Below are 26,597 nucleotides of genomic sequence, written 5' to 3'. Positions count from 1 at the left end.
CAGATAAATCCCTCTAATTTAGGAAGGAGGACATCAACAGTGCTGGGTAGGATTTGATTTATTTCAGGTCCTGAAAATAGTATATAAAAATAATATAACATAATTGATAAAACAACATGTCATTGTACAATGCAAATGTTAAACTAGTCTACACCAATCTCACAGCTTGACAAAATACGAATGTAGGACAATTGCTCACCGGACAATTGCTCACCGGACAATTGCTCACCAATGAAGTGAGAAATAGGACAATTGCTCACCTTTATTTTTCATTTTAATTAATATTTTTTATTATCAGTGGGTATGGTAACGTCAGTTTATTAAACACCTAATTAATTAACACCTATACTTGAAACACGTTATATGCCTTTGATGTTCATAATTACAGTCAGAAGTAACTGCCTCCTTAAACAATTATAGGAACCTCAAAAACTTTAATTAAGTGAATTGTGTAATTAACACAACTTTGAAGTTGTGCCTTTAGAAATTCTATGTTTTATGTTCTTTTTTATTAACAAAAGAAAAAATATCAAAGGTGACCACGATTACCTAACTCCAGTGCCTTCTAAAAATTCTGTTATTTTTTATTAATAAAATAATAAATAAAATTTTATTAATAAAAAAACCCTAAAGGTGAGCAATTGTCCTATTTCTCACTTTATTGGTGAGCAATTGTCTGGTGAGCAATTGTCTGGTGAGCAATTGTCCGGTGAGGTATTGTCAAGGATACTAATTTATATGTTACTTAACATACATGTTACATGTTATCGAAATAAACATATACATCAAAAACCGTATCCATGGACATAGCCTACTGATGCAGTATAACATAACTACACTACTGGTTCATCGAACCGGCTTACAAAATGACAAGCGCTGGCTAACACGCATGTGAAACCAACAACACATGAAAAATGTGTGCATTGCTGATAAGAAATGTACATTACTAAACACACTCAAACACATAGAAATAGATTAGTCACACATCTTGGCTGTGGGCTATGGACCGAACTGGTTGTTAGCTACTGTAATTGATAACTAGTCAACTCATCATCCTATAAACAAACATTATAACATAAGCTAAAATATATAATGGTTAAATGCCCAACAATTAGACCTATATATATGTCTTGTTATTGTATACAACATAATTACTCTAGTAATTATTCTATTGTATTTACAGTTGGTAAATTAAGAATATGTATTTAAAATACATTGAATATACTTTTAAATACTTATAAACATTACCTTCATACTAGTGTCAACTACATTTAGCATTTTATATGTACCTATAGTTAATACAGATTATTATGATTGTATATCTACCAATAGTTAATATTTAAATCATAATAGAAAATAATGTGCACAACAATTATATAAATGTATCCATGCATGTTACTCAAACCTGTGTAACCATTGCAGAAAAGATGAAAATATATCAAAAATAGTCCGGAATAGCTCAGTAATATGTCGAGGTTCATGGCTTGCTGGTCAATGTAAATGTCGCACGGACTAGCTGTGACCCACGACCATATGACACCAGAATAAAATATCATTGGCTAAGCTCCAGTTTGACAGGAAAGAAAGGTTAGGGCATTGTCTAATAGGATATTCTCTACAATGAATATCTATAACACTATAAGACTATAAGACTGTAACACTATAAGACTGTAACACTATAAGACTGTCTGTAAGACTGTAACACTATAAGACTGTCTATAAGACTGTAACACTATAAGACTGTAACACTATAAGACTGTCTATAAGACTAACACTATAAGACTGTCTATAAGACTGTTTACAAGACTGTAACACTTTAAGACTGTCTATAAGACTGTAACACTATAAGACTAACACTATAAGACTGTAACACTATAAGACTGTCTGTAAGATTGTAACACTATAAGACTAACACTATAAGACTGTAAGACTGTAACACTATAAGACTGTAAGACTGTAACACTATAAGACTGTAAGACTGTAACACTATAAGACTGTAACACTATAAGACGCTGTAAGACTAAAACACTATAAGACTGTCTGTAAGACTGTAACACTATAAGACTGTCTGTAAGACTGTAACACTTTAAGACTGTTTACAAGACTGTAACACTATAAGACTGTAACACTATAAGACTGTTTACAAGACTGTAACACTATAAGACTAACACTATAAGACTGTAACACTATAAGACTGTTTACAAGACTGTAACACTATAAGACTGTAACACTAAGACTGTTTACAAGACTGTAACACTATAAGACTAACACTATAAGACTGTAACACTATAAGACTAATACTATAAGACTGTAACACTATAAGACTGTCTGTAAGATTGTAACACTATAAGACTGTAACACTATAAGACTCTGTAAGACTGTAACATTATAAGACTGTCTGTAAGACTGTAACACTATAAGACTGTCTATAAGACTGTAACACTATAAGACTGTCTATAAGACTGTAACACTATAAGACTGTCTATAAGACTGTAACACTATAGTATGTAACTGTAAAGATTATAAGGCAGTAAAACTGGTGCTGTTGAACCCGGATGTGACTGTGTACCAGTTTGTTGTTGACACAATATGGTGAAGGTCGGGTCACTCGCTGGATGATAAACACATGGTCAGTGTTCACTATGTAAGTTTGAACAGCTGTATCAGAACCTGACTGCCCGTCCTACCTGTACATAATATTGTTGTCACGTCAAGGAGGCAGTCAAGAAAGTCAATAAGTTTTGTACCAGTTCTAGGACTGTTATATATCAACGGTTGTGGTAGATGCTGGCTTCTCTCATAGGCCATGGTATGTGCTCTCCTGTCGGTGGGAAAGTCCATATAAAAGATCCCTTGCTACTCAGGTCAGGTAACATTTTAACGTGCATATATGCCACTAGAGCTTCACGCACGCCTGTCACAGGAGGGGGGTGGGTAAGTTTGAGGTGGGCAGAGTTTGGAATAAGAATTTAGTAGTTAGGTCAGAGACCTAAAGCCAAACGAACCTGCTCATATCTGGACTGAATTTTTTTTAAAAACCAATGTTAAAATTAGAGTGCTCGGCCAAAAAGGTTTTGAGGTGATTTGAGCAATTTAGACAGGCTGCCAAAGTAAAGTGCGTCGAACTGTTTACAAAAAAATAAACATAAAATTTTGAACCACGGCCAAAAAGCTTAAAGTCTGGTACTAAGCCCAGAAAAGGAGGCTACCTGCCCTACGAGAGGTTTGGCGGAACTCATGGCGAGATGATGGGGTGATCGGCCCCGAACTTCGGGAAGAAGTAAGGCAGGTCGATGTAGCAATCTCCCCGAAGGAAGGCTGGGTAATCTTCCGGAAGTATCAGCCTGATGATCCGATGAACGATTATTATATATGCATAATGTGAATTACACATGTAATGATCTCTATATATGCATAATGTGAATTACACACGTAATGATCTCTATATATGCATAATGTGAATTACACACGTAATGATCTCTATATATGCATAATGTGAATTACACACGTAATGATCTCTATATATGCATAATGTGAATTACACACGTAATGATCTCTATATATGCATAATGTGAATTACACACGTAATGATCTCTATATATGCATAATGTGAATTACACACGTAATGATCTCTATATATATGCATAATGTGAATTACACACGTAATGATCTCTATATATGCATAATGTGAATTACACACGTAATGATCTATATATATGCATAATGCAAATTACACACGTAATGATCTCTATATATGCATAATGCGAATTACACACGTAATAATCTCTAGATGCAAAATACAAACTACATTATTTGTAATTGTCTTTAGATGCATATTACAGATTACACTTATTTTGGGCACGGTGCTTATCACCTAGACTTTGTTGTGATGTAAAGCTATGTTAGGTAACATGTTGATGGGTCACAGTACTTGAATATGTAGGTGCATAGTTGAAGGATAATCTCAAATTTGTTGTCGATCCCCACAGGTCAGTCAGTTGTAATGCTGTAAGCTTACAAGCCTATGTGGGAGAAAATACCCATGCTGTGTGATGCATGGCCGTTTATTGTGTAATGAACTGCCGTAAACCATAAGTCACTCAACTGAACAAGTCTTACCATTGTGCTGAGTTACACATGTAAACAAAGTAGTCAAAGCGGAAACAATTTCATGGTGATTTATTTCTAAGACGGATAGTGTCAACAAACTGTTAACTTTTTATTGATATATATAAGTCGAGCAATAGCTACATGTACCCGGTACATTTGTATGCATTAAGGGAGTTTTATCAAATTAATTTGAAGCAAACAAGACTTGGAGGGATATTTTGCCCACTCAGGTTTTTTCTAGTTTCACAGATAAATACCTTTTCTGTAGATATAAAGTGAATGTTGAGCTACTAATTGAAGCACCAAGGAGAGTCTTTAAACATGTGATGTATTAGATTTGTCATAATTACTAATTTAGTCAGATAGTTACATGTATAAGTAAAGTGTGACTTGAGCATATAAGAAATATATACCGTTTAATTAGGGTTTCTGCCAGAGGGTAAAATTACATATCCAAATATCTTGGAAATTAATGGATACGTTTTTAAAATTTTTAGAATGATTATAGTAAAACAACTGCTGTTTAAAATTTGTCAACGTATATGTGAAATGCAGTGTCCCGTTTTAAAATATTTCAAATTCATAACCACCTAGTAGAGGCATTTATGATTTATTTTGTTTTTATTACGTACCTTCCAATTGTTTTCTGACAAAGCCTGAATATGCTCTCTAATCCGTGCCATCAATCATTGTCTTGAGATATTTAGAAATGTCTTCCTGGTTTGACAGTAATAGACACCCAGGCACAGTGGAAGCAAGTAGACATTGGGGGGGGGGGGCTGAGATCGAGTTTCCAGGGGGGGTTCAGGCGTATCCCCCACCCAACCCCTGCAGTTGTCCACGGCAATTGGCAGTGCCATTGAGTTTCCAGGGGGGGGGGGGGTTCAGGCGTATCCCCCACCCAACCCCTGCAGTTGTCCACGGCAATTGGCAGTGCCATTGAGTTTCCGGGGGGGGGGGGGTTTCAGGCGTATCCCCCACCCAACCCCTGCAGTTGTCCACGGCAATTGGCAGTGCCATTGAGTTTCCGGGGGGGGGGGGGGTTTCAGGCGTATCCCCCACCCAACCCCTGCAGTTGTCCACGGCAATTGGCAGTGCCATTGAGTTTCCAGGGGGGGGTTTCAGGCGTATCCCCCACCCAACCCCTGCAGTTGTCCACGGCAATTGGCAGTGCCATTGAGTTTCCAGGGGGGGGGGGGGTTCAGGCGTATCCCCCACCCAACCCCTGCAGTTGTCCACGGCAATTGGCAGTGCCATTGAGTTTCCAGGGGGGGTTTCAGGCGTATCCCCCACCCAACCCCTGCAGTTGTCCACGGCAATTGGCAGTGCCATTGAGTTTCCAGGGGGGGGGGGGGGTTCAGGCGTATCCCCCACCCAACCCCTGCAGTTGTCCACGGCAATTGGCAGTGACATTGAGTTTCCAGGGGGGGGGTTTCAGGCGTATCCCCCACCCAACCCCTGCAGTTGTCCACGGCAATTGGCAGTGACATTGAGTTTTTCATTCTCCATGGCACTTTTTTGCTGTGGACTATATTAGATTTTTTTTTCCCACTGCTTCTTTTTTGTGGTGGACGTTTTCTTAATTGCAGGGGTTGCCCCCGTAATATATACAGGGTGTATACTGGTTCAGAATTGCCCCACTGTGCCTGACATCATTGCTGTATTGTCTGTACAGAACACATGGAATAATTTTAAGGAATAAATTCTACATCCGCGAATGCAGTTTGCTACTGTGGTCATTAGGTTGATGACATTAATTATTCTAATTGATCTATGATTGTATATCTATGTAGATAATGTATGTTGATCTATGATTGTATGTCTGTGTAGATAATGTATGGTTGATCTTTGATTGTATGTCTGTGTAGATAATGTATGTTGATCTATAATTGTATGTCTGTGTAGATAATGTATGTTTGATCTATGATTGTATATCTATGTAGATAATGTATGGTTGATCTTTGATTGTATGTCTGTGTAGATAATGTATGTTGATCTATAATTGTATGTCTGTGTAGATAATGTATGTTTGATCTATGATTGTATGTCTATGTAGATAATGTATGTTGATCTATGATTGTATGTCTATGTAGATAATGTATGTTGATCTATGATTGTATGTCTGTGTAGATAATGTATGTTGATCTATGATTGTATGTCTATGTAGATAATGTATGTTGATCTATGATTGTATGTCTGTGTAGATAATGTATGTTGATCTATGAGTGTATGTCTGTGTAGATAATGTATGTTGATCTTTGATTGTATGTCTGTGTAGATAATGTATGGTTGATCTTTGATTGTATGTCTGTGTAGATAATGTATGTTGATCTATGATTGTATGTCTGTGTAGATAATGTATGTTTGATCTTTGATTGTATGTCTGTGTAGATAATGTATGTTGATCTATAATTGTATGTCTGTGTAGATAATGTATGTTTGATCTATGAGTGTATGTCTGTGTAGATAATGTATGTTGATCTATGATTGTATGTATGTGTAGATAATGTATGTTGATCTATGAGTGTATGTCTGTGTAGATAATGTATGTATCTATTGTATATCAGCTTGTCATGACATGACTCTCAGACCAATGGGCCCCAGAGATGTAATTTAACGATATTATGATGCGGTGCCTGCATCACATGTGATTGGCTGTTGGATCGATTGTCCTCAATGGACAGTCTTTAAGCATATATTTTATTTACTTTTCTTGCAGTAATACATTTGGTTGCATTACATACAGCCAGTTTTATTTGTTGATAGTATTAAGTTGGTCAAATGCTTGAGTGATGTACTGGTACCTCATATATACAGGGTGTATACTACCAAATCAAATACCATAGATGACAATAGTAACATATGTGGCTAAAACAGCTATTGTCCGAACCAAATTGTTAACAACTACGAAAAATTACTCTCCTACCTTTAATTGCCGTTAGATTTCCTCCAAAGTTTGTCCACACAGATATCTTGAAAAAACCATTACAATGACACAGATTCCATATATACTACTCAAAAGAATTTAAGGGTCAAAAATTTATAACCAAATAAGTTTCAGAGTGTATTAGATTGATGATGTAAACTACACCAAAAATTTAATTTATTGTTCCATATTTACAAAAAACCACAAATAAACGTCACTGTATACAAGAAAGTCACATGACATGCTGTCAAAGTTGAAGGTTGTCAAACATGGATTTTACACATTAGAACATTCGTTTAATAGTGTGTGAATCCACCCTGGCGCGAATACACTCGACACATCGTTGCCTCATGCTGTTGATCAGACGTCTGAAGAACTCTTGGGGAATGGCCTGCCACTCTGCCATAAGAAGTTGAACCAGATCATGAAGGTTGGCCGGAGGGGCATGGTTATCCCGAACTCTCCTGCCTAATTCGTCCCAGGCGTGCTCTATTGGGGCCAAGTCAGGCGGATATGCTGGCCAATCTATCCTGGCGATACCTTGTTGTCTGAGAAAGTCCATTACCACCCTGGCGCGATGGGGTCTGGCATTGTCATCCTGCAGAACTGCCCCGCCGCCAATCTGCTGAAGGCCTGGGAGAACCAACGGCCGGATAATCTCATTCAGATAGCGGATTCCATTCAGATTGCCATCCACCACATAGAGGGGGGTCCTGTGGTGGATAGAGATGCCGCCCCACACAATGACGCTGCCACCACCGAACCGGTGACGTTGTCTAACGTTAACGTCAGCGAAGCGCTCCCCAGGACGTCTGTAGACACGAACCCGACCGTTGTTGAACTGGAGACTAAACCTGGACTCATCAGTGAACATCACTTGACCCCACTGAACACGTTGCCACCGCAGATGAAGTGTGCACCAGTGACGTGGTAGGAGTGGTGGTCGAACAGCCTGGCGACGGCAGCGTAGATTATTGGCTCTCAGACGATTGCGTATGGTTTGATCAGACACTCGAGTTCCAGTCGCAGTCCGCAGATTGTCACGTAATCGGCGTGCAGTGGTTGTGCGTTGACGTAGAGCCATATTGGTGATGTAGCGGTCCTCTCTATTTGTAGTGCTTCGGGGTCTTCCCGAACGTGGACGATTTCGAACAGAATTCGTTGCTTGGTACCGTTGCCACAGTCGGCCAACGACACACTGACTGACACCAAGTCTCAGAGCAACATTTCTTTGCGTATTGCCATCCTGAAGCCAAGCAATAGCCCTTCCTCGATCTTCGATAGTCAGTTGACGTCGAATTTGGAGTGTGCACCGTACACGAACGCAAGCTCCAATTATACGGAAATTCAGCATTGGGAACATGGAATACACATACAAAGCGTGCAAATGAAGCGCTTTGTGAAAAAGCAAGTTATGGGCACTTAGCAGACCTTTCGCTTTCGCCCTAATTTACGTGCAAATGTAAGCATGTTTTCGCCAATAGAACTAGTCGACAGTGTCAATGACAGTGGATTTTAATTCATTTATGGGTTGCTTAGACCCACTTTCGTCAAAATGGAACAATACCATGCGTGACATTATGGTCTAGCTAATATAATTGACATTCAGAAAATAATGTCGAAAATATCGTCTGACCCTTAAATTCTTTTGAGTAGTATATATACCAGATGATAACTATGTCACCTATATCGACTTCGCTGAGAGCACATAGGGCAAAAAGCATGTAATTTTGTGCCAGCTGCCATTTTTACTTTTTTTGGAATATTCTTCAAGAGGGGTGAAAGGATAGGACTTAATCTAACAACGTCATAACATTTTATGATATAAAAGCAAATGTGATGACGTCATATTATTATTATTAATTTTTTTTTTTTAATGATACCACTAGAGATCATTGATTTCATATTAATTGTGTCACATACTTTGGAGGCTTTCCACCCCTCTTGAAGAGTATTCCATAAACAAGCAACATGACAGACGGCAGAAAACTGCATGTATTTTTTCCTATGCAATCTCAGCAAAAACGATATCGGTGACATTGTTGCAGTCTCGTGTGTGGAATCTGTATATTTCTAGTGGGTTTTTTTGCGATTTATGTCTGGAAAAACTAAAGGAAATCTAACGGCAATTAAAGGTAGTTGTTAACAATTTGGTTCGGACAATAGTGTTTTATATGTTTTAAATGTAGGTCTGTTAAAGTTGGTCAAATGCTCAAGCGATGTACCTCACATACACAGCTAGTGTTTTATATTTTACAGCTCTGTAGGTCTATTAAATTTGGTCAAATGCTCAAGCGATGTACCTCACATACACAGCTAGTGTTTTATATTTTACAGCTCTGTAGGTCTATTAAAGTTGGTCAAATGCTCAAGCGATGTACCTCACATACACAGCTAGTGTTTTATATTTTACAGCTCTGTAGGTCTATTAAAGTTGGTCAAATGCTCAAGCGATGTACCTCACATACACAGCTAGTGTTTTATATTTTACAGCTCTGTAGGTCTATTAAAGTTGGTCAAATGCTCAAGCGATGTACCTCACATACACAGCTAGTGTTTTATATTTTACAGCTCTGTAGGTCTATTAAAGTTGGTCAAATGCTCAAGCGATGTACCTCACATACACAGCTAGTGTTTTATATTTTACAGCTCTGTAGGTCTATTAAAGTTGGTCAAATGCTCAAGCGATGTACCTCACATACACAGCTAGTGTTTTATATTTTACAGCTTTGTAGGTCTGTTAAAGTTGGTCAAATGCTCAAGCGATGTACCTCACATACACAGCTAGTGTTTTATATTTTACAGCTCTGTAGGTCTATTAAAGTTGGTCAAATGCTCAAGCGATGTACCTCACATACACAGCTAGTGTTTTATATTTTACAGCTTTGTAGGTCTGTTAAAGTTGGTCAAATGCTCAAGCGATGTACCTCACATACACAGCTAGTGTTTTATATTTTACAGCTCTGTAGGTCTATTAAAGTTGGTCAAATGCTCAAGCGATGTACCTCACATACACAGCTAGTGTTTTATATATTACAGCTCTGTAGGTCTATTAAGTTGGTCAAATACTTGAGGCTGTTATTCTTTCATCTCAGTGTCTGACTGCTGCCTACGTGCAGGGCCCCATACCCTGCGGGTTCACATGGAAATATTACCCGACATCTGTATATGAGCACATAATTGATTGATATAAATCCTAAACTCTGGTTCACTGACCAGTATCTGAGCACTGTAATCCGTTAGGCCCCTGCGTGAACACCAAACTAGTTTCCATTGCCAGTCGTGTTAACAGTTTCTAGTAGCACTGATACAAGCTGTGAATAAACATGCTAGTAACCAAGGCATTCCTGGTTTTAAACACAACTCTCTGGCAAAGTTAGATGTTGTGTGCACGACAGGCATGCTTAAACAGTTTTCAGATTGAAGTAATGAATGAATGAATGAATGAATAAATGGATGGATGAATGAATAAATGAATGGATGGATGGATGAATGGATGAATGGATGAATAGAAGAATGAAGCAATGAATGAATGTTTTATCCCCAGCATAAAAATACACATCGGCTAATTGAGTGTCACAGATGGTCAGATAGAAGCATGCTAAACAGTTTACTAACTCTCATGTAGGTAGGTAGGTAGATAGATACTATAGATAGATACATACTTTATACATTCATGCATGCATTCATCCATACATCCATCCATCAATCCATTCATCCATACATCCATACATCCATACATCCATCCATCAATCCATCCATCCATACATACACATACACACACCACACACATATGTACATTGATTGATTGATTGATTGATTGATTGATCGATTGATTATTGCAGGAGTTTGAGAATTTTTTATTCCTCAAGCAAAACCGAGGGGTATGAAACTATTTTGAAATGAGTTTCATAAATTTAGTATGGTATTCCCGTGAATGTTGTAAATCAATGTGCTCTAGTGGTGTCATTAAACAAAACAAACTTTAACTTTTACATTGAATTCAAAATAGCAATTGTTTATTTAAGTAATTAAAAAGTATTTTGTGGTTAACAGTTTGTTACAACCTTGTCAATTGAGTGTCCTTCATGTTCTTAAAGGGCATGTTGCTAGGGACTTTATTGATTGGGAATACAATTGGCAGTTGCAAATTGTCTTGTACAATACACATTTATCAATCGATTAATCACATTGCTGGTCTTCATCATGTTTTGTGGTGACCCAGGGTTTCTGCTGTAGTTCACCAAATCTACAAATCTGAAAGATAGTTGTATTTGGTGAATATATTTTATTAGTAATTCATCAAAAACTAAATAAAAAAAATTCTTGTTCTTTGAACATCAACTGCTGTTCTGCAAGTTTGGCTAATTAAAACTTGAAATTGTTAACTGATTTTCTGACCAGATTCACCAGATAGCTAATACTTGTCTGGGTCCAACTTAACCCTGGTGATCCATTTCACAACGGAGCTGTCGTTGTAAATATTTATGTAATAGTTTTATCTAGGTAGCCAGTAATATTGATACGGTAGTTGGTGTGTATATATATAGAGAGGATACGGATTACCACACAATCGAGTAACTGTTAGATAGTTTATCTTACGATTTGTCTCATAATATATCCAATGAGTAAAAATGAGTGGAATATGTATTTAACTTAGGAGTGGGTGGGGTATAGCTCAGTCGGTTGAGTGCTCGCTTGAGATGCCTGCATTGTAGGATCAAACCACCTCAATGGATCTAGTCATCTGATTGAGGGGTTTTTTCTATTTTTTCTTGTTCCAACCAGTGCACCACAACTGGTCAAAGGCTGTGGTATGTGCTTTCCTGTCTGTGGGAAAGTGCATATAAAAGATCCCTTGCCGCAATAGGAAAAATGTAGTGGGTTTCTTCTGATGACTACGTGTCAGAATTACCAAATGTTTAATATCCAGTAGCCAATGCTTAATAATTAGTCAATGTGCTCCAGTGGTGTCTTTAAACAAAACAAACTTTAAACAAACAAACTTTTAATTTATGAGATTAATAATATCTAACAGAAATATATGTCCTCAAAACCCAGATTTAAAAGAAATTGGGGATGGGACATGGCCCAGTGGTAAAGCGCTCGCTCGATGCACAGTCGGCGTGAGATTGATGCCTGTTGGTGGGCCCATTGGGCTATTTCTTATTCCAGCCAGTGCACAACGACTGGTATATCTAAGACTATGGGAAGGTGCTATCCTGTCTGTGGGACTATGCATATGAAAGATCCCATGCTACTGATGAAAAAATGTAGCAGTTTTCTTTCTAAGACTATCTGTCAAAATGATGAAATGTTTATCATCCAATAGCCAATGATTAATAAATCATTGTACTCTAGTGATGTCATTAAACAAAACAAACTTTTAATTTAAAAACAAATTTAACATCTCAAACTTATTTACAGTGCTAGAGCTTGCATGGCTAACTTGAACCTTGTAGAGCAGTCAATTTTGGTAGTGTTGATTTCATTGAATAATATGGCTGTGGCACCCAGATCATCATTGTGGAGCAGCCAACAGATGTCTTTAAAGTGGTGACCTATGTATGTTGGATATTACTGATACCATAAATCTCACTTTGTTTTCTCCAGTGGGAGTGTAAGAAAAATGAAACATTTTTATGAAGGTAGCTAGTAAGAAAAATAGCTACGGTTACATGCACTTTGATTCACCTAAAAATCTCATAGATGTGTTTCAAAGGCTAAAAAATATAACCAGTATTTTATTGCCATTGTCTAAGCATGAAAATGAAAACTAGACCATTGGGTTAATATCAGGGCTTTAGGTCTCACTAATATGGCTTGAAAGTTTTTACATGCTCATATACCACATATAGGCACAACACATCAAGTTTGTTTTAGGGTTTTTTAGTGCAGTAATGTTAATAATAGCTGATAAAGGGGTGTACATGTTCAGAAATACATTTCAAGTATTTTAATCTAATTACAGCTTAACAGTCCATTGATTTAGAGGTGAAATGTTTTGAGGTCAGCAAGTGTGTACATATTTGGGCTTGCTTATTTTGGGCATACTTATTTTGGGCTTACTTATTTGGGGCTTACTTATTTTAGGCATACTTAATTTGGGCATACTTAATTTGGGCTTACTTATTTTGGGCTTACTTAATTTGGGCATACTTAATTTGGGCACACCCTTTACTTCAGCTTTGGTGCGATTTAAATCCCTGAATATTTGGAATAGTTTTCACAAATATCTTAACAAATTCATTGGTATTTGATTAGTGTTAGATCATTTTGCTTGCATTTATTCTAATAATTCACCATATCATATGGTTCTATGTGGGTTGTTAGTATTAGTGATTTTCACAGTGTCACGTTGTCCTATTCACCAACTTGAAACTAACGATCAGATATGTATGATTTACTTAAAGACAATATGTTGGCCTGCTTCCAAACTCTGATCATTTGCAGCTGACACATACGTAAGTAGTTTAATACTACAGGTGGAATCAACAATATTATAATATAAAGGAGTTGGGGATAGGTCCATATTCAGTTTTATGAACACTCAAAAAACATTTTGTAAGTCTTTAAGAGGTTTGTGGCTTTTTTTAGTTTATTATTATTTTTTGGTGGTACAGCGCACGCTCGATGCGCGATCGGTGTGGGATCGATCCCCATCGGTGGGCCCATTGGGCTATTTCTCGTTCCAGCCAGTGCACCACGACTGGTATATCAAAGGCTGTGGTATGTACTACCCTGTCTGTGGGATGGTGCATATAAAAGATCCCTTGCTGCTAATCAAAAAGAATAGCCCATGAAGTGGCGACAGTGGGTTTCCTCTCTCATTATCTGTGTGGTTCTTTAACATTTGTTTGACACTATATAACCGTAAATAAAATGTGTTGTGTCATTAAATAAAAATTTATTTCTTTCTTTTATTATTATTTTTTTTTTTTTTAAGAATTTTTTTTTTTTTTTGATATTATTCTTCTATGAAAAAACCCAACCTTTTGTTCTGCAAAAAGAGGGTAAGCCTAGGAGAGGAGTGTAAATTTACCTAATAATTCCCATATCACAACCCTCAACCTAATACTTTTTATTTCCGTCCTCTACCTGTTTGTGCCGAGATTAGTGCAGTGGTGCATGCAGATTTGATATATTGGCTAAGGAGACCAGTTTAACCCTGACTGACAAACCTATGGCCTCCAGAGTGTGTGGCTTGATGACAGCCTGTTATATAACCAAACAGCTGAGTTCTCTCTCTCTCTCCATGCATGATATTAACACACACTCCTCCAGTCTTATGGGCAATTTTACACACTCCATTACGGCTTGGCCCTAGCCACACAGCCGGTCAGGCTATAGGAGAGCTATGTTAATGAGCTTTGCTACAGGATCTTGCCTTGGTGTGTTGACGAGGACGTGACCATTATGTGACTCTGGAATGCTCTCTGCTTGATGAGACTATATATATACAGAGAGAGAGAGATTCATTGAACACTCATTGGGTTAGGTTCATCAGTGCTGGATTCAGCCTAGATTTCGTCTTGCTGTACTGGTAGTAGTTGTGTGGATTGTGAGGACGGTTACACAGCTGTGTGGATTGTGTGGACAGTTACACGGTTGTGTGGATGGTGATGACGGTGCCAGTCAGTGCTAATACTACAGTAGTCAGCTGTTTACAACAGTGACAGAGATTCGCAATGGCCACTACTCAAGTAGGTTTTTGGCACTGATTTCGTAGACCGTGTATGGGGCTGTTCAATAATTAGGTAATGATTTAGTGGAATCGGGGTATCATAGAATGTGGTACAGAATGTTACTGAGAGGGAGGGATGTATTTGTCAAGATTTGATATAAATGGGGGGAGATACATGTGTATACATTTTGTGTTAGTTGTGTCCACCTTTGTCTTGAAATTTATACACAAGGATTACTGTAATTCTTAATTGTAGGTCGGTATACCAACAAACCTTGTTTGTGAAATTTACATGTCACAAACATGCTAATTTGCATATTTGTAAAGGGAAAAAAACATTTCACAGTATTAATCCGGTTTACAATGTACATGAAGTTTTCAAACAATTTTCTCATTTTTATTTATGGTGTAAAAATGCAGTCCACTGATTGCTATTTTGTTCTTTAACAAATTCTATTTAGTATTTATTACCAAACAAAACAAGTTTATCAATATTGGGTCAGATAATGTTATAATAAGAGGAAAGTAGTGGATAAACATTGACAGAGTGTTACATAATTTTAGAAGGGGGAATGGTTTTGGTAAAGTATCCGACCGTTATCCACCTATCGTTAGGGTTAGATTTACGTTTAGGGTGAGGTTCCCTCGATATACATGTATCAAGATAATGGAGGGTAACACAGGGCTAGCTCTTAGGGATGTAACAATACACCTATCACACAATGCGATATATAGCCCACGATACAATACGTATTGCAATATATAGCCCACAATACGATACATATCACGATATATAGCCCACGATATGATACGTATCACGATATATAGCCCACAATACCATACGTATCACGGTATATAGCCCACAGTTTTAATGTAGAACTACATCACAGACATATTGACATATAACAGGCACTTATTCACTGTCCACTGTCTTTTAGTACGTCACAGACATATTGACATATAACAGGCACTTGTTCTCTGTCCACTGGCTTTTAGTACGTCACAGACATATTGACATATAACAGGCACTTGTTCTCTGTCCAGTGGCTTTTAGTACGTCACAGACATATTGACATATAACAGGCACTTGTTCTCTGTCCAGTGTCTTTTAGTACGTCACAGACATATTGACATATAACAGGCACTTGTTCTCTGTCCAGTGTCTTTTAGTACGTCACAGACATATTGACATATAACAGGCACTTGTTCTCTGTCCAGTGTCTTTTAGTACGTCACAGGCATATTGACATATAACAGGCACTTGTTCTCTGTCGAGTGTCTTTTAGTACGTCACAGGCATATTGACATATAACAGGCACTTGTTCTCTGTCCAGTGTCTTTTAGTACGTCACAGGCATATTGACATATAACAGGCACTTGTTCTCTGTCCAGTGTCTTTTAGTACGTCACAGACATATTGACATATAACAGGCACTTGTTCTCTGTCCACTGTCTTTTAGTACGTCACAGGCATACTGACATATAACAGGCACTTGTTCTCTGTCCAGTGTCTTTTAGTACGTCACAGACATACTGACATATAACAGGCACTTGTTCTCTGTCCAGTGTCTTTCAGTACGTCACAGACATACTGACATATAACAGGCACTTGTTCTCTGTCCAGTGTCTTTTAGTACGTCACAGACATACTGACATATAACAGGCACTTCTTCCTGTCCAGTGTCTTTTAGTACGTCACAGACATACTGACATATAACAGGCACTTCTTCTCTGTCCACTGTCTTTTAGTACGTCACAGACATATTGACATATAACAGGCACTTCTTCTCTGTCCAGTGTCTTTTAGTACATCACAGACATATTGACATATAACAGGCACTTCTTCTCTGTCCAGTGTCTTTTAATACGTCACAGACATATTGACATATAACAGGCACACATATAACAGGCACTTATTCACTGTCCACTGTCTTTTAGTACATCACAGACATATTGACATATAACAGGCACTTATTCACTGTCCACTGTCTTTTAGTACATCACAGACATATTGACATATAACAGGCACTTCTTCTCTGTCTACTGTCTTTTAGTACGTCACAGACATATAACAGGCACTTCTTCTCTGTCCACTGTCTTTAAGTTTTGAAGGAAGTAACTTGTCAATAAGTACATACCAGTACAAATTGGTGTTGGTAAATGAATACGGAATTTATATAGGAATCGATGCATGGTCAAAATAGGAATCGCTACATGGTCAAAATAGGAATCGATATGTGGTCAAAATAGGAATTGATACCTGGTCAAAATAGGAATCGATACATGGTCAAAACAGGAATCGATACGTGGACAAAATAGGAATCGATACATGGTCAGTATAGGAATCGATACCTGGTCAAAATAGGAATCGATACTTGGTCAAAATAGGGATCGATACACAAGCAAGCGTATCGTGTATCGTATCGTCAGCAGTAGTATTGTGATGCATCGGTATATTGTGACACCCCTACTAGCTCCGCCACTCGCCAAATTCGGCAATTGCAAATTTTAAAAACTATTGGAAAATTTTATTTTAATTTGGAAAAATAAAATGTGTGTAATAATTGATTGCAATAATTTGGCGAACTTTATTGGTAAAAGGCTGAAATCTTTCCATGGTCTTATCGTTACAACATCTTACATGGGGGAGAGATCTTTACATGGTCTTATCGTTACAACATCTTACATGGGGGAGAGGGCTTTCCATGGTCTTATCGTTACATCTTACATTGGATAGAGATCTTTCCATGATCTTATCGTTACAACATCTTACATGGGGGAGAGATCTTTCCATGGTCTTATCGTTACAACATCTTACATGGTGGAGAAATCTTTCCATGGTCTTATCGTTACAACATCTTACATGGGGGAGAAATCTTTCCATGGTCTTATCGTTACATCTTACATGGGGGAGAGGGCTTTCCATGGTCTTATCGTTACATCTTACATTGGATAGAGATCTTTCCATGATCTTATCGTTAAAACATCTTACATGGGGGAGAGATCTTTCCATGGTCTTATCGTTACAACATCTTACATGGTGGAGAAATCTTTCCATGGTCTTATCGTTACAACATCTTACATGGAGGAGAAATCTTTCCATGGTCTTATCGTTACATCTTACATGGGGGAGAGGGCTTAAAACTTCTCTTATTAAAAAGGCAAACAGTCTCTTAGAATAGCTACAAATGTTGCATACATGTATTTTTTTGTCTGTCGTATGATTCTAACGAACCATTTCACGGAGGGGAAGTCAGTTGGGACTAATGATTTTTCCATATAGACTAACATAGAACTAGCTTTTCCTAGAGAATATTTAATTTCTATTCCTCTGTGAAGTGCCTGACTGCCCGATCAGATAAACTGCTGTGTAATGGGATATTGAAATAACACTAATGATAATCATCTTCATAGAAGTAGAATAATTGAAAATCTATTTGCCATAATTATAGTGATGACTGGGTGCAGATGGCTTAGTTTGCAAAAAACGAGAACACCAATGTATAATTTACGGTAATTAGTAACCGTGGTAGTAATAAGTAGTGATGTTCCAATCATTGACTATACCTGAAAATTGACTTTACCATTCTGTTGATCTGTTTAAACAAAAATTAATAGTTGATTTGTGGGAAAGAGTTTTCTATAAGTGTTTTTCCAGTTTAAATGATGAATGTTGGATGGTGTTTTGTTTTTTTAAATTTAATTTAAATTAAAATTTGAAATAAATAGTAACAGTGGTAGTTAGTGCTGTTCCAGTAGTCGACTATAATTGAAAATGGGTCACTTTGGATTTAAGGATGTGTTGATCAGTTATAAAAATCCATATAGTTGATTGAGTGGGAAAATCAGTGCACGATATTTCATGAGAACAGTTGTTCTGTTCGCGTGTTTGGGTCACACAACTTAAAATCACGAGAACCACCAATCGGTTACGTGGTGAACCATTATATTCTAAAATTAAAATTACCATATTTCAGTAATGAAAGAGAAAATCAGTTTTGTATTTAAATACATTTGAACTGTAGTTCAAGTGTTTTAGGATTAGGTAGGCATAACTCGTCGGTTACGAGAATTGTATTCACGTAACCGAACAATCGGTTATCTAAGTAAAACTCACGTGAACTGACTTCCGTTTTTTTAAGATTTTGAAATGTCCCCTGGAAAATGTCTGTCCCACATATGTTTTCCGGATGTTTTTTGCAGAAGGCTTTGAGATATTGAGCTAAGATTTTGTGCATAACTTTATCATGTACTGTTACAGATTAAGTTTGACTGTCATGGTGATTGACCCATTTTTGACTGAGTTATGATCCTTAACTTGGGCAATGTGAAATATTGTTTTTTTAGACTTCTTTTTCAGAAGGCCTTGAGATATTGAACTGAAAGTTTGTACATAGCTTTATCATGTACTGTTACAGATGAAGTTTAACTTTCATGGCAATTTACCCATTTTTTGATGAGTTATGGCCCTTGAACTAAAATCTTTTTATTTTGCAATACCTGAAAATATTGAGGTGAAATTTTGTATACAGCTTTATCATGTACTGTTACTGATCAAGTTTAATTTTCATGGTGATTTACCCACTTTTCACAGATGTTCGGCCCTTGAATTTAGGAGATATGAAAAATTTTTGGGTCAGGTAGGGGACGTGTATTGCTTTAGCAGTATTCTCAAAATGCTTGTTAATCTTGAAGGATAAAACAATCGAGATTGAGTGAATTCAGTGTGATGGATTTCATCGACCAAGCGAGTTCAAATAGTTACACACATCTTAACGTCAGTGATTAACCATGGACCCCAAGGTGATGAAATACATCTTCAACAACTGCAAACATCAAGACAACCACAAGGACATGGATTCGACAGAAATAGCTAATTAAAGCAAGATGTAACAAAGATGTAATATATGTACATACATTTTACACTGCTTAATAATTAGGTTTAGTGCCTTTAAAGGCATACTGTCACAGATTTAAGGATCTTATTTCTCTTTTAATGAATAATAAATAAAAATTACATTCATTTACACTAACTATTGCATCACTTTAACTACATCATGATGGAGTAAAATCCATGTCAACTCTCTCAGCAATGTTAGTTTTTGAATTAAGGACCATTGCCATAATTCAATTATTTTTACAAAATATTAATAAGTGGAGTATGGTGGTTATATAGATGGTTGAATAAAGTACGTTTAGGGACAAATCAAATATATATATTTTTAAGTAATACTTTGTTAGGCCATGAAATAGGTCAGTGGTCTGTGACAGTATGCCTTTAAGAACCATTAGTAATAGTATGTACATACTAAGTAACAAAGATGTAATATATGTACATACATTTTACACTGCTTAATAATTAGGTTTAGTGCCTTTAAGACCATTAGTAATACCGTATATCTTCGCCTGTAAGTCGATCTCGGCTATAAGTCGAGTCCCTAATTTCAAGCCCTGAAAACGTATTTTTTTATTGACCCGTTTATAAGTCGACCCATGAAAAACTACTTATAAATATTGAAATATTTCTTATTTTCAGCACATGAGAACAATAATATTTCAACAAAAGAAAATTATTTTACAAACTTCGGTTTTCACGTTTTGTACATCGCAATATGATCAGACTATTCCAATCAAACTATCATTATTACATAGCATCAAAACGAAATATTCCCTTAGTAGAGAGTGAAAGCTGTTTGACTGTTACTGTATAGTACTGTACAGATGGTTTTGTGCACAGACAACAACTTTATTTATAAACACTGACAACAGATCACTACGATAAAACTGAAAGTATCACGTTTTGCCGCCATATTAATTACATGTAAGGAGGATAACTCTGGAAAGTACATTGGTTTTTGTACCAAATGATGTGTGTCCCTATTGCTCTAGATAAGTGAACTGCAGAGATCAGTCTATTTTAAGGGAAAGCTCAGTAATATTCATGAAGTTAATCACCGCCAAAACATTGTTTGAACAACCATTAATGCCAGTGACCAGATTTCAAAATAAACTCAGGCAACAGGTAGTTAGTATTGTTTACATTTTTACTATTAGTGATGACTGTTAATTTAACTAAGTGGACTGTTATCTTGGCATGTGAGTGAGATCGTACGCCTTTTCGCATAACCAAAACCGTTCTAATGCCAAAAAAAATAGGTTATAAAAAATAAATGTGTCAAATTAACATATTTGAGTATAAATACATGGCATACTTCAACAATAAAACTTGTAAAATAATCCCCAAAACAGTAATATTTTTTGGTGAATTTTTTTTACCCTCTTATAAGTCGACCCCCCAAGTTATAAAATAATTTTTGGGTGAAAAAAATTTGACTTATAGGCGAAGATATACGGTAGTATGTACATACTAAATAACAAAGATGTAATATATGTACATACATTTTACACTGCTTAGTACTTAGGTTCAGTGCCTTTAAGAACCATTAGTAATAGTATGTACATACTAAATAACAAAGATGTAATATATGTACATATATTTTACACTGCTTAGTACTTAGGTTCAGTGCCTTTAAGAACCATTAGTAATAGTATGTACATACTAAATAACAAAGATGTAATATATGTACATATATTTTACACTGCTTAGTACTTAGGTTCAGTGCCTTTAAGAACTATTAGTAATAGTATGTACATACTTAGAACTGCTAAGTCTAATGATATTAAGATGTGTTTCCCGAACCAGTGAGATGGACGTAAACCCAGTACTGATAGGTTTAGTAAATAATTGGCCCTGTAGTAAGGACTGCCCTGTATTAGTGTCCACTGTGCGTTACTAATTGATTCCAATCGTTTGCTCTTCTGTGCAAGTGCATCTTCACTCATCGATTGTGGTTTTCGTTGTGAGAGCGGGTTGCGTGTTGTGAGGTATTATTGTGACCAGTGTAAGCATGACTAGGTTTGATCTGTATTGATATCCCCTTTTATATGTCCACAAACACACACACACACACACAGACACACACACACACACATACCACACCACACCACACCACACCACACCACACCACACCACACCACACCACACCATACACAAACACAGACATATGTCATAACATATACACACAGACCACACAGAGACAGACACATACCACACACACACATACACTGGCGGGGTGTTTAGCATGTGGTACAGAAAGGCTTGTAACAATTCACTGTTTTTTTCTTGTACTTACATGGACATGCATAGCCTCTTACTGAGAGCTGGCTTCTCAATGGATGTTGGAAGTTTTGTTTTAATATGGCTCTACTGTCAAAATTAAAATAGTTTATAATATTTTGAAAAGAAGAAATTTTAAATGATAGTGGTGGCAGCAGGTTTCCTCTCTCACTATCTGCATGATCCTTAACCATATCTCCAATGCCATATTAACCATAGTTAAAATGTGTTTGAGAATAAATATAAAAGTTTATTTACAAATGACAATCAAATTATATCAATTGAATCTTATTTTTAATACAGGGGTGAAAACAAAATGCTAGAACAGCCAAGGTATCCATCTTAACTTGCATTATCATTGAAGTAATCGATAATGCTCGTTCCAGCCAGTGCACCACGACTGATACATCAAAGGCCATTGTATGTGCTATCCTGTCTATGTGATAGTGCATATATAAAAGATGCTTTGCTGCATTAGGAAAAATGTAGTGAGTTTACTCTGATGACTACGTGTCAGAATTACCACACATTTGACATTCAACAGCTAAATGTTCTCTAGTAGTGTCGTTAAACCAAACCAATGTTTTTAAAATTGATAATACAGCATTATCATTGAAGTATGTCAATGTTCTCTAGTAGTGTCGTTAAACCAAACCAATGTTTTTTAAATTGATAATACAGCATTATCATTGAAGTATGTCAATGTTCTCTAGTAGTGTCGTTAAACCAAACCAATGTTTTTAAATTGATAATACAGCATTATCATTGAAGTATGTCAATGTTCTCTAGTAGTTTCGTTAAACCAAACCAATGTTTTTTAAATTGATAATACAGCATTATCATTGAAGTATGTCAATGTTCTCTAGTAGTTTCCTTAAACCAAACCAATGTTTTTTAAATTGATAATACAGCATTATCATTGAAGTATGTCAATGTTCTCTAGTAGTTTCCTTAAACCAAACCAATGTTTTTTAAATTGATAATACAGCATTATCATTGAAGTATGTCAATGTTCTCTAGTAGTGTCGTTAAACCAAACCAGTGTTTTTTAAATTGATAATACAGCATTATCATTGAAGTATGTCAATGTTCTCTAGTAGTGTCGTTAAACCAAACCAGTGTTTTTTAAATTGATAATACAGCATTATCATTGAAGTATGTCAATGTTCTCTAGTAGTGTCGTTAAACCAAACCAGTGTTTTTTAAATTGATAATACAGCATTATCATTGAAGTATGTCAATGTTCTCTAGTAGTGTCGTTAAACCAAACCAATGTTTTTTAAATTGATAATACAGCATTATCATTGAAGTATGTCAATGTTCTCTAGTAGTGTCGTTAAACCAAACCAATGTTTTTAAATTGATAATACAGCATTATCATTGAAGTATGTCAATGTTCTCTAGTAGTGTCGTTAAACCAAACCAATGTTTTTTAAATTGATAATACAGCATTATCATTGAAGTATGTCAATGTTCTCTAGTAGTGTCGTTAAACCAAACCAATGTTTTTTAAATTGATAATACAGCATTATCATTGAAGTATGTCAATGTTCTCTAATAGTGTCGTTAAACCAAACCAATGTTTTTTAAATTGATAATACAGCATTATCATTGAAGTATGTCAATGTTCTCTAGTAGTGTCGTTAAACCAAACCAATGTTTTTAAATTGATAATACAGCATTATCATTGAAGTATGTCAATGTTCTCTAGTAGTGTCGTTAAACCAAACCAATGTTTTTTAAATTGATAATACAGCATTATCATTGAAGTATGTCAATGTTTTCTAGTAGTGTCGTTAAACCAAACCAATGTTTTTAAATTGATCCCAGTCGGTGGGCCCATTGGGCTATTTCTTACTCCAGCCAGTGCACCACGACTAGTATATCAAAGGCCGTGGTATGTGCTATCCTATATGTGGGATGGTGTATATAAAAGATCCCTTGCTGCTAATCAAAAAGAGTAGCCCATTAAGTGTCGACAGTGGGTTTCCTCTTTCAATATCTGGGTGGTCCTTAACCATATGTCTGACGCCATATAACTGTAAATAAAACGTGCTGAGTGTGTCGTTAAATAAAACATTTCCTTCCTTTCTTCTTGTCATTGAAGTAATTGATAATGCAGTACACAGAGAGACAGGTAGAACTGCACATGCTTTACCTTAGCTGTCCATTGGTTGCCTTCATACCTGAATCAGAAACGAAGATTTAATTAACCTGTGCAATTTTGATTGTAATTTGTAAAGAAACTTTGATTTACACTGATCTAAATGTTTTTGTTTTTGTTTAGTAAGTCTTTTTGAGTTGGTATGGGTTTAAAAATGAAGAATGTTTTTATATGAATTTTAACTTTAAATATTAATTTTAGAGTTACATACCAATTCACTGGTTCCGTGTTGATGCAAACAGATTATAGTGATTGGTGTTTTTCAAGTTTTACAATACTCTGCTTTATACTGATGGTTATCAATTGGGATGTTTAAAAAAAAAAAAAAATGGTTTAATTTTAAGGTGGTTTCAGTGTGAGAACAATTTTTTTTATTATTTATAAATTTTGTGTTTAAGTTTTAGAATATTGCTGTTTGCAATTAGTCTTATTCAGGGGTTTTTTGGGTAGGGGTTTTTAAGTTTTAGAATATTGCTGTTTGCAATTAGTCTTATTCAGGGGTTTTTTGGGTAGGGGTTTTTAAGTTTTAGAATATTGCTGTTTGCAATTAGTCTTATTCAGGGGTTTTTTGGGATGGGGTTTTTAAGTTTTAGAATATTGCTGTTTGCAATTAGTCTTATTCAGGGGTTTTTTGGGTAGGGGTTTTTAAGTTTTAGAATATTGCTGTTTGCAATTAGTCTTATTCAGGGGTTTTTGGGGTAGGGGTTTTTAAGTTTTAGAATATTGCTGTTTGCAATTAGTCTTATTCAGGGTTTTTTGGGTAGGGGTTTTTAAGTTTTAGAATATTGCTGTTTGCAGTTAAGTCTTATTCAGTTTTTTTTTTTGGGTGGGGGGTTTTAAGTTTTAGAATATTTTGGTTTGATTGTCACTGTAATATCACTTTTTTCTTCTTCTGTTTTTTTGGTTTGTTTTTGTCTCATTAGTTTTAAAATATTGCTGTTTGCAGTTTTGATGTCCTGGTGTTTTTAAGTTATAGCTTTAGAATATTGCCTTTGGCAATTTTCATACCATGGCGTTTTTATGTTATAGTTTTAAAATATTGCTGTTTGCAGTTTTGACATCTGATGTGGTGTTTTTTAAGTTATAATTTTAGAATATTGTTGGTTGCAGTTTTGATATGATGGGGTTTTTTTAAGTTATAATTTTTAGAATATTGTTGGTTGCAGTTTTGATATCATGGGTTTTTTTAAGTTATAATAGTCTTATTCAACTTACTGTGCTAGCACAACAAATATGCTATTCAACCTTAGTCATACCTACACACTGCAGAATTCTCTCCCTTGCCGGATATGCGCAATGCTATCCTTGCACGGGCTACCTGTAACTTCATTCTCAATTCTACAGTCCACCTGTTAACACCTGTTAAGCTTTCGCAAAAAGTTTTCTTTACTTGTAATTTTGTGTTTGTTTTTTGGTTGAACTTGACATACGGTTGGTAGTTGGGAATTCTGTGTTGAATTTACCATGTCCGACGCGAGTTCATTGACAGCTAGTGCACAGAAAGTTTGTGCGTGAGATGGTTGTCCATTTCCTTTACGACGTAAAGACACACACGTGTTGTGTCCGGACTGTCGGTCTTGTTCTCAAGTGTGAGATCTGCACCATGTGGTCTCCTGACCAGTGGGTTTGGTTCGGTTCGCAGACTCAGGTTTCGGGTACCAGCAAAATCTTGTCATCTGCTTCGGCAGTAGTCGGCAAGTCGGACTTAGTGGGTAGGTCCCATAAGTCTGTAGACACTTCGAAAAGTGTCCGGAAAGGGGGGAAACACAAGGGTGTTTCTTCATCGGTCCGTGTTACGAGTACAGTTACAGATACTTTGGGAGTGCCCCCCCCCCCCCCCCCCCCCCCCCCCCCCGGGCTATTGTGACCGTGGTACATGAGCCGTCTTCGTTAGTGATGGCGCCTTCTTCTGTTTGTGTGGCTTCGTCGTGGGCGTCGTTACGGTTACCTTTATAAACAGAAGGGGGGCAGGGTGGAGTCGTCGCGGCACCGGTTTTGACGACTTCATCGGTTACCGAGCATCAGCACTCCGTTGTGCATAGATCCACTGCTTCGTCCGCAGAGCAGGTGGCTCCGACTTTGCCTTCGATTGCTGACAGTCGCTTCGGCACCTCAGCATTCTCAAGGCCCGAGGAGAGTTCTGCCAGTTGGCTTCGAACTGAGCCAGTTGTTCCAATGCCGGGATCCATCTCTGATGGCATCCCGACCGATGTTTACCGTTGGGTGGAGGACTCATCCCGTTTGGGTCCTCCGTTTGCATATGTTTACCCCAAGGGTCCGGTGACTTCGGTAGCAACGGACATCTCCTCACAGTTTGCACCGTCTTTGGTCCCTACCTCTTCGACTTTACTCGATAGAGGACGAGGTTCGCGCAGATACCCCTCGGCTGGGGGTACTCTGTGGCCGCAAACTCTGACTGTTCCGCACTTGGCGCAGGAACGACCGTTAGGCTTTCAGGAAACGTTGTTTCGGAGTTTTGTGGAATTTTTTAACGCTTCGCCTCAGTTGGGATCATTGCTTTCGCAGACGGGACCGT

General features: G+C 36.9%; 1 protein-coding gene across 3 annotated transcripts in view; it reads left to right on the top strand.

Annotated features, from left to right (window-relative positions):
- Positions 1 to 26,597, top strand: part of LOC121384632 (influenza virus NS1A-binding protein homolog) — an 89,049-nt gene that overhangs the window by 32,938 nt on the left and 29,514 nt on the right. The window contains exon 1 of one of the 3 annotated variants that reach the window (XM_041515096.1): positions 14,422 to 14,739. The exons of the other annotated variants lie outside the window; for them this stretch is intronic. Within the exon in view, the coding sequence (XP_041371030.1) occupies positions 14,725 to 14,739 (15 nt within the window). The 5' untranslated portion in view covers positions 14,422 to 14,724. Of the gene's footprint in view, positions 1 to 14,421; positions 14,740 to 26,597 lie in introns of those variants that run through there. 3 annotated transcript variants of the gene reach the window in all.

Source organism: Gigantopelta aegis, chromosome 10, assembly GCF_016097555.1.
Source record: "Gigantopelta aegis isolate Gae_Host chromosome 10, Gae_host_genome, whole genome shotgun sequence".
Taxonomy (NCBI): Eukaryota; Metazoa; Mollusca; class Gastropoda; order Neomphalida; family Peltospiridae; genus Gigantopelta; species Gigantopelta aegis.
The sequence above is the reverse complement of the archived record's forward strand: the minus strand, read 5'-3'. Positions and strand labels throughout refer to the sequence as shown.